Source organism: Protopterus annectens, chromosome 5.part0 (assembly GCF_019279795.1).
Source record: "Protopterus annectens isolate FY-2018-M chromosome 5.part0, PAN1.0, whole genome shotgun sequence".
Taxonomy (NCBI): domain Eukaryota; kingdom Metazoa; phylum Chordata; order Ceratodontiformes; family Protopteridae; genus Protopterus; species Protopterus annectens.
The window spans coordinates 1,772,930,939-1,772,941,145 of NC_056735.1; the positions used below are offsets into that span (position 1 = coordinate 1,772,930,939).

Genomic DNA, 10,207 nt, shown 5'->3' on the forward strand with positions numbered 1-10,207 from the left:
ATAGGGTGGGGTTAGCTGAAGTAAATATAATTTACTCATATTTAACTTAATGTAGCTGTACTAATAATTTTATATGTTTATTCATGTACAAGTACTATTTTATGTTAAACTGGGCACTTGAAAATGCATTTATGTGTGAGTGCATGTGTGTTTTGGTACCATTTGTGCCTTACTCTCCAATATTCATTTCCAGAAATGCCAGGACTGAAACACATATTCTTTACAAAGTAGTATTCTCCAAGGCTACTGCATCATTTCATTTTCCATTGGCATGCGTGATTTTCTAGTTACAATAATAACATTTGGAGTAGAAAATGTTGTGGGCCTTACCTCATAATGAAATAATGTTTTTTTTTTATTTTTAGCTATGTAAACATCTACTTATTTTTATTGCAGGTGTCAACAAATCTAACAGTGGCAAAGTTTGAGTTGATATAACTAAAAACACAAAAATAACTTAGAACCGACCAAAAGAAAAAAAACATCTGAAGCACAACCAGTAGATACCAGCAGTTTTAGTTGATCCAGATTTACTTATTTATGTATCCTCCATAGATTAATGACCACCTAACTTTAATCTAAATATGTACCGTATGCCACACTGACCTAATTAAAGGATACATCCACAAGATTTCATGCCATTCTCATCACAAGTTGTTATTCATTCCTGCTAATCTAGTCCCCAATACTGTCATGTATAAGAAAACATGACTAATATACCTTTTACTTCTATTTCATGCCTGGGTCTGATTTTTAAGTATTTGTGCATACCCTTTTGGTTATTTGTGAAATCTTGCAGTTTTTTTCTTTCTTTCTGATACCTTTTCAATAATCTGTATCACACTAGAAAACTCTGGAAGTCAGTAAATAGGGCAGAGTTAGGATTAGCTTCAAATAAAACATTGAATTAGTTTCAACCTAACTAGCAGGAGCTCTTATTCCTCCCTTCCATGTGATCTGACCTGAAAATACATCCAAAATAGATACCTTTGCCCTCACTGTGGTCAGAAACACCAGTTCCGTGAGACCAGATATAATACCAGGAAGGTCTGTCCTCAGTAACAGCCAGTTATACAATTTCACACACATTTTTAACAGAACGTCAAACACCGACTATACCATTGATATGCAGAAACAGGATACCATGGTCCTAGAGGCCCTTCTACAGACCCCAATAAATACAGACTTATCTGCCTCACAAATATTTTGTATGGGGAGATGGAAAGAATCATCATGGAACTTATTTAAACAGACACAGGAACATCCTAACCCAGTAGGGCATTGTCCATGTTAAAGATTATATGTCTAACCTCGTACATTTTTTGTGTCTGTGACTAATTTACTGCATAAAAATTCTTCTGTACATAGGGCTTAGTCTACATTTAGTTACAATTTCTGACAATATAATCCATGATGGCATTGTATACAAACTTAAGAGGTTGTAACAACGTGGATTTCAAATAGTGTACATGGATATATACAATATGTAAAACTAAAATGACTCCTTTCTTAATCATAGCCTTGAAAAATTCCACTTGTTAAAGTATATCTTTCTGGAAAGTCCTTTTGGCATCTTTTCCTTTGATGTCAGAATGGATGCCTATGCCTGGTTTACTAAATATGCAGATAACTGCGAGCTTTGTTACATTGTTTATAACCATGCTAACACCACTTCCCTGCAAACAACACTTAACATTACCCTGCCTTCAGTGGAAAGAAGTCAGCATTTTGGTATTTGACAAAATCTCCCATCAGCTTTATATGGTATTGTTGGGAAACAGCTAAAAACTGACAAAATAACAAAAGACCTTAGAGTCCTTAGATATGACGACTTTTCATTTGAGACCACATAGCAGCTTCAATCCTTAAAGCATAAGTAGTTGCCAACCTGATCCTTTGCAGAATCCAGATCTGTGCAAGAGAAGTGAATGTCCTCCACTACACACCTCTTATTTGACTAATTATGGAAAAACGCACCTATTATACAACCTACTAGCATATTATCTAGTGTAATTTGAGGAAAAGCAAATACTTCTCATGAAAGGAATTGAAGGGCTCCAAGGCTTCTTTTACAATGGTTACAGTTCTCTTTTTCGATCTCTTTCTTGTATCTTATCACCATCTTAGAGGAGACCTATCAATATGCATTTTACTGATGCATACTCATTCAAACCTGGAGGTATGTGAGCAAGTGTTCTAATTTGCCATAATAATTCTTGCTCTTCCAACCAAAGTTGCCATGGGCCCCCTCTGGTACTTGTATTAATTTGTTGGATGACAGAAAATAAGAAATTAAGAAAAAAAGAAGAAAATAAGAAAAAAAGAAAGAAAGAAAATAAGAAAATAAGAAAAGAAGAAATAAAATGTATATTGAAACTAAAAGCATTAAATAGATGACTGCATTTGTAGCTGGCTGTTTACAAACAATTTATAATTTATAAATAGCAAACATTTTAGAATTTTAATATTTTAATATTTAAAAATGTTTGATATTTAATGTGAAATATTAGTACACGAAGTATTGGTTTAAAAGGTGTTTTGGAGAGTTCTGTTTTGTTCTGTTTTGTGTAAAAATTGGGTATTAGTAATTAGGCAGAACATAATATAATATGGTTTAGTATAGAATAAATATTTAAAAATTAAAAAAAATGTAATTAAGTTAACAAACTTTATGGTATAACATCATCTGAATTTTATGTTTAATGTGCAATGATTTTATATATAGTTCACTATGTATTTTAAATATTTGTATTTATGGTTTAGGTTGGGAGAAAAAAATGTAGCCTTTCTGTTAAGAATTTTAAGGTATTAACATAATTAATGGTTTAATTACTATTTAATTAGTATGTATTATCTAATCATGAGTTACATATTTAAAGAAGGCATTAGGGTTGTAGAATTGTGTATGTCTGAAGAAGGTTGGGGTATTACCTCAACCGAAAGCGCTTACAATAAACAGTCCGTGCATCATCTGGTTATCTGCTTTGGTCGTTTCTATTGCTTTTGGATTTTAGTTTTCAGTTTGTTTTTGACCCTCTAATATACTTATTCCTAACCCTGTCCACCCTCATCACACCCAGTGCAAATCTTAACATCTTTAACTCTGCCACATCCAGCTCTGACTCCTGCCTTTTTGTCAATGCCACTGCCTCCAACCCATATAACATAGCTGGTCTCACTACCCTCTTGTAGACCTTCCCTTTCACTCTTACTGGTACTCGTCTGTCACAAATCACTCCTGACATTCTTCTCCACCCACTCCATCCTGCCTGTACTCTCTTCCTCATCTCTCTACCAAACTCACCATTACTCTGAACTGTTGATCCCAAGTATTTAAACTCATCCACCTTCACCACTTCTACTCCCTGCATCCTCACCATTCCTCTATCCTCTATCTCATTCACACACATATATTCTGTCTTAGTCCTGCTGACCTTCATTCCTCTCATCTCTAGAGGATATCTCCACCTCTCCAGGGTCTCCTCCACCTGTTCCCTACTCTCACTACAGATCACAATGTCATCTGCAAACATCACAGTCCACGGGGACCCCTGTCTGATCTCGTCTGTCAACCTGTCCATAACCATTGCAAATAAGAAAAGGCTCAGAGCTGATCCTTGATGTAATCTCACCTCCACTTTAAACGCATCCATCACTCCCACTGCAGACCTCACTGCTGTCATACTACCCTTGTACATATCCTGTATCACTCTTACATACTTCTCTGACACTCCCTACTTCCTCATACAATACCACAACTCCTCTCTAGGCACCCTGTCATATACTTTCTCTAAGTCCACAAAGACATAATGCAACTCCTTCTGACCTTCTCTGTACTTCTCCATCAACAATCTCAGAGCAAACATTGCATCTGTAGTGCTCTTATAGGTTCATAGGTTGATACTAGGCTATCTGCCCTAGGGCATTTACAAGCCTAGCCAGAGTGTGTTTGGCTTTCGCCACCCTTCTTAGATTAGTTGACTGTGCCTCTGTATAGTAGGTCACAGAAGATAGCCCATTTAAGGTTAGTTTACCGTGCCTCTGTCTAGCAGTGACACAGAAGAGTTCCCAAGATTTCCTAGCATGAAACCATACAGCTGTTCATTAATCATCACCTCCCTTCTTAACCTAGCTTCCACTACTCTTTCCCATAACTTCATGCTGTGACTGATCAGTTTAATCCCTCTGTAGTTACTACAGCTCAGCACATCACCCTTATTCTTAAAAATCGGTACCAAAACACTTTTTCTCCATTCCTCAGGCATCCTCTCACTTTCCAAGATTTCATTAAACATTCTAGTTAAAAACTCAACTGCCATTTCACCTAAACACCTCCATGCTTCCAGAGGTATGCCATCAGCCTTTCCATTCTTCATCCTCTTCATAGCTAGCCTTACTTCCTCCTTGCTAATCCAGTGCACTTCATGATTCACTATCCGCACATCATCCAACCTTCTCTCCCTCTCATTCTCTTCATTCATCAGCCCCTCAAAGTACTCTTTCCATCTGCTCAACTCACTCTCCTCGCTTGTGAGTACATTTCCCTCATTATCCTTTATCACACTTACCTGCTGCACATCTTTACTAGCTTGGTCCCTCTGTCTAGCCAATCAGTACAGGTCCTTTTCTCCCTCCTTAGTGTCCAACCTTTCATACACCTTTTCATATGCCTTATCCTTAGCCTTCGCCAACTCTCTCTTTGCCATGCACCTCATCTCCTTATACTCTTTTCTACTTTCTTCATCTCTCTGACAATCCCACTTCTTCTTCGCCATCCTCTTTCTCTGTATACTCTCCTGTACTTCTTCATTCCACCACCAGGTCTCCTTGTCCTCCTTCCTCTATCCAGATGTCACACCAAGCACCATTCTAGCCATCTCTCTTACTAGCTCTGCTGTAGTTATCCAGTGATTCGGTAACTCTTCAGTGCCTGTTTTAACTCTTCCCTGAACTCCACCTCACAATTACCCTTTTTCAATTTCTACCATTTGATCCATGGTACTGCCCTCACACTCCTCCTCTTCTTGATCACCAATGTCATCCTACAAACCACCATCCTATGCTGCCTAACTGCCTAACAAAAGCATGTTTGAGCAACTACAGTCTAGTTAACAGCATTGAATAGCAATACTAGCTTTTCAAGTGTGAGTAATAGTCCCAAGCCCATTTCTGAAAGTGCTGAACAATAGGCCATTTGACACCTCATCTAAGGAAAGAGGTTTTACAAAACACCTCATGTAATAGATGTCCCTAGCAGAATGTTAAAAAAAGTGATGCAAACATGAGTCAGTAATTAGCTGGTATTAACACTTAGAAGGAATAAAGACAAACAGATATAATGACGTTTTACAGGGACAGCCAAATGAAGCAAACAATTACAGTACTGCTTTTGTAAGTTCGCAGTGAGACAAGCTAATTAAGACATACTGTCACATAACGGTCTTTGAGTCTAGGCCTTGTTTTGCTGCACATGCAGGTAAAGCACAAAATGTCAGCATATTTCAATTTACATATATCTGTTTTGCATAGAACTAGTGGTTCCTGCTCATGCCATTATGAATAATGTGACAGTCATAACCATCACCATTAAAATACTATCAGGCAACATTATGTTGTGGTAGACAGTGACACTGAGACTTTTTTTCTGAACTGGAAGCCTATTTCTCTCTCTAATGGTTAGAATCATTGATCTGTACTGACTCTCAGGGGTCTTCTATATCCAGGTCTAAGATAAGATGATAACAAAATCATATTTCTAGCCTTTTTTTGTCAACTCATGCCTAACACACACAAAAGCAAGGACTGTCCACATTGATGGAGTGATAATTTATATGACATGTACAATGGGGTATACTCTGGAGATTTCTTCAGTTTCTTTCTTTCATTCTTTCTATCCCCTCTGAAGGGTTAAGAACCTATCATGTGGCTCTGGAGGAGGACTGTAATTCCCACCAGCTATGTGCAACAGTACATTTAGAGATGTAGATGTCATTATAAAAGTAAATTCAGAAGTGATTGTTTTTTTATAAAGTTAGACTGAACAGGATGAATTCATTCATGCGGTATGACAGAGAGAGTAGCGTGTTATTTTGGAGTAGACAATGGTTAACTGATCGTGATGTACCAAACACCACTTAGTTTCATAGAGAAGAAATAAGAGGTAATTGTTAGGAGCCGTTACTTTGTTCCAATAAAACTCTGAATGACAACAAACAAATAAAAGTGCTTTACATGTGTATAGTTCTATGGGGTAACATATGGGCAGATGAATATTGAACTCTAGCACCATTTGTCTAAACTTCAACCTGATGAAGATCAAAGCTCCTCCACAGGAAATCACTGTCAGTGAATTGTGCTAGTAGTGATGCCTTTTTGGGGGCACTTTCCTGCTTCTTCAAGTTTGTATGACTGTGGAGTTGGTATATATATATATATATATATATATATATATATATATATATAGGATTCCTATTAAATCAGCTAATGCTTAACTTACCGAATGCTGTTTAATCGACCCTTTTTGTTCGAAATGGTGAAAGCCCCATAGCACAGAACAGCAATATTTTTCCCATTGGAAAAAAATCACTGGGCCATTTTCGGGACTCTGCCATTTCCTCCACTGTGGTGTGATCTTGGAGTTGGTATATTTAAGTAGAGGGGAAGTGTGGGATACACAGTCCCTTCTATGTGTTCAGCCTTTTGGTGTTTTGACATATTTGGGTCAATTATACAGCATTCGCTGATATAATATAGACCCTATATATATATATATATATATATATATATATATATATATATATATATATATATATATGGCTCTACTTCGTAACAATGAAAGACCAGAAGAACGAAACGCAGAACACCGAGACGAAAACAATAAAACCACAGAACACCGAAAAACATGTAAGTTTACAAAACACACATAACACACAAAAACACACACACAACTACCCAACACTACTAAACAAAACCCCCCTACACTAATGATATGCAGGGGGCAAGCCCCCCTGCACCCCCCACACCCTCCCTACTTTAATATTCTAACTCCGAGATCGCACAGACACACAAGGCAAACACACACCCACACAGTACAGTCTCTCACACACACACACACACACACACACACACACACACACACACACACACACACCACAGTCACAACACACACTTACACACAGCATTTCCCCTCACAAATACACTCACACACACATGCTTACCTACAGCAGAACACGAAAAGCGTTAATTCAAACTCCCATAACATCGGGATTTTGAATTTCGCTTTTTTTCGGTGTTCTGCGGTTTTGTTGTTTTCATCTCGGTGTTCCAGATTTAGATCTTCTGGTCTTTTGTCCAACTCAAGTAGACCCATATATATATATATATATATATATATATATATATATATATATATATATATATATATATATATATATATAAGATTGGGCGGTGTGGAGCATACCTCTCAACTGTACAGATTTTCACAGAATGTCTAGATTTTTGCCTCATATCTTTGGTCTGTTTCTCAAAAAATTGTTTTTTTTTCTGGCAAATCACTGGCAAATCCTTGATGGTTTAAGTCAGAAAACTATAACAGACATTTGAGTTTCAGACTTCATACCCTTCAAAAACTTTATGCTAATACAAAACCTGTTATTCTATCAATTTTCTAAGTTTGTGAGAGCAATATTTAAAAAGTATCTGTATTTTTGGTCCATTGGCCCCATTATTTATGGCTTTGTCCAGATTTCTTGCTCTAAGAGGTTGAGAGGTATGGTGTGGAGGCTTGCCCACCCACCCATCCCCATCAGCTGGTGCAGGGGGACATGGCTCCTGCAAAAAAACACTTAAAGAAGAATTTTTTGACCATTTGTTTTAGGAAATGCATTTATGGGATTCTGATCCTTCGCAAATTAGAATTTATCCACCTGTAATGGAAGCCAGTTCTGTGTTACCTTTGTTCCACAATGGCATTCTTAATTTTTGTCATTGTCCTTATATACCTGGTCTGGCTGTGACTCCTGGGGCATGCACTTATAATTATGAAAGCACTCTAAATGGCTGCATAAAATACACTGAATTCTGATCAGAATAATCTCATAGAGTAGGTAACCAATGTATTACTATGACGTACAATGAAAAAAAATGTTTGTCAGTTTCCTTATGTTACAGACAGATTAAGATTTGATCAATTGTCTAGTTAATTTGCACCACAGTTTTTGGTTATCAGTGACTATATAGTAAATGTTTTGAATTATTCTGCAGTAACAAAGACCAGGGAGTAAAACCTGCTTTACATATTTAAAATTGTACTGTTGCTAACAAAGACAGGTTAGTAGTTATTATTTTAAACTTTTAGAATTATTCTGCAGCTAAAAAGTCAGAGAATTAATGCCTATTTTTCTACATCTTGTCCTGCAGGAGGCGATCTTGTGCATCTACCACCATATCTCAGAATGGATTTTTTATTAAATCGTGGTGTTTCAGGCCACAGTCGAGACTTAAGTTTAGGACAGACATGCCTGGAACCACAAAAAAGTCGCACAATGAAACGTCCACCAGTCTTGGAACCAATACCCATGGAAGCAGCCACACCCAGAGAAATACAGTCATGGCAGTCCAGTTCCACAGCAACAACAACAACAACAACAGCAACAACAACAACAACGACAACAACAACAACTATACCTCAGCGAGAGGGGGCTGAACTAGGACAGGCAGCTAAAATGAGTAGCTCCCAAGAATCTCTTCTAGACTCCCGGGGCCACTTAAAAGCAAACAACCCATACGCAAAGTCATACACTTTAGTATAACGAAGAGTGTGTGACTGGACAATGGCTGTAAATAAATACTTTAAAAATAAATTAAAGCTACCTTTTTTTACTAAATTTCAATATTTATAATTAAAGAAGATTGCCAAAATATTAAAAAAAAATATGCAGACAGTGCAAAGACTTTCCTGCTATTTTCTGTCTGGATGTGAGATACGTCTGACTGGATGTCTGTTTCTTTTTTAAATGTCCAGCCTTCCTACATTTGCAGGTTGTTGAAAGTTTTTTTACTACATTTCATCCAAAATATATGGGAGATTGATGAAGTCTTTTGAGTGAAATGTAAACGACAAAAAACATTAACAAATCTTATTTTCTTAATAGAAAGGAAAACCAAAATTCATAGTCCTTGTGGATCAAACAGGCATCCTATTGATTCTGGAGAAATAAGGTCTATTATCATGACTGCACTTTTTTTTTAACTAGGAAACTGTTTTTCATTATTTTTTCCATTTTTTATTTATTTTTTGTTTTTGGTTGTTGTTGATGTTTATTAGGATGAGTGCTATCAGTGCTGGGAAATAGATTTTTTTCTAATTTAATGGGACACTCTTTGCATTTTGTCTATGCGAAATAAAGGAAGGGATTTCTGCCTTTATATTTGCATTCATCTTCTGTTTCCTGTTTTCTTATTAAAGATGGACATCAGATTGCATGACTTAAACACAAACATACACCCACGCAGGTAAATACACCTGCACACACACACACACACACACACACACACACACACACACACACACACACACACACACACATACACACACACACACACACACACACACACACACACACACACACACACACACACACACACACACACACACACACACACACACACATATACTGCTTAATTGTAGGCTTCAATAATGTTATTTTTAATTTCCTTTGTAATGCAGGTCATTATCATTTGATTATAGCTTGGCCATTTCAAACCTTTTCAAATGCTTCACGGATAAACAGGCAAAATCCTTGGATCCCAGTACAGCCCATAGGTTTCATCCCTGCCTACAAAGAACTCGGACAGAAGAAATATAATAGCCTGTATCAGATGTATAAAGAGTATAAATGAAAGTGTTTCAGGTTTTAGATAGTTTGTTATGATAAAGAATAGGGCTTTATTAATTGCTTAGAAAATATGATAAAAAAATAAGCAACACAAATGGGTCACTGGGCATTTTAAAGGGGAAATTATTATACAGGGAGAGCCTGTATAAATCATCTGCACCTATTCATGGTATGAATCTTTACTTCACTGTTAAAGTCTTTTTCCAGCCATTGTTTGTTTTCTGTCCACTAACTGAGGCTTCATGAAGTTTAAAGGAAAAAAAAAAAAGTGGAGAGGAAATGACCAAGTAGAAGACAGCCAAAAAGCTATT

General features: G+C 36.8%; 1 protein-coding gene across 2 annotated transcripts in view; it reads left to right on the forward strand.

Annotated features, from left to right (window-relative positions):
• DSCAM (DS cell adhesion molecule) overlaps positions 1-9,438 on the forward strand; it is a 3,720,739-nt gene extending 3,711,301 nt beyond the window's left edge. For both annotated transcript variants that reach the window (XM_044071570.1, XM_044071571.1), the window contains one exon: positions 8,419-9,438. In XM_044071570.1, the coding sequence (XP_043927505.1) occupies positions 8,419-8,810 (392 nt within the window). In that variant the 3' untranslated portion in view covers positions 8,811-9,438. The remainder of the gene's footprint in view (positions 1-8,418) is intronic.
• The last annotated feature ends 769 nt before the right edge of the window (positions 9,439-10,207 follow it).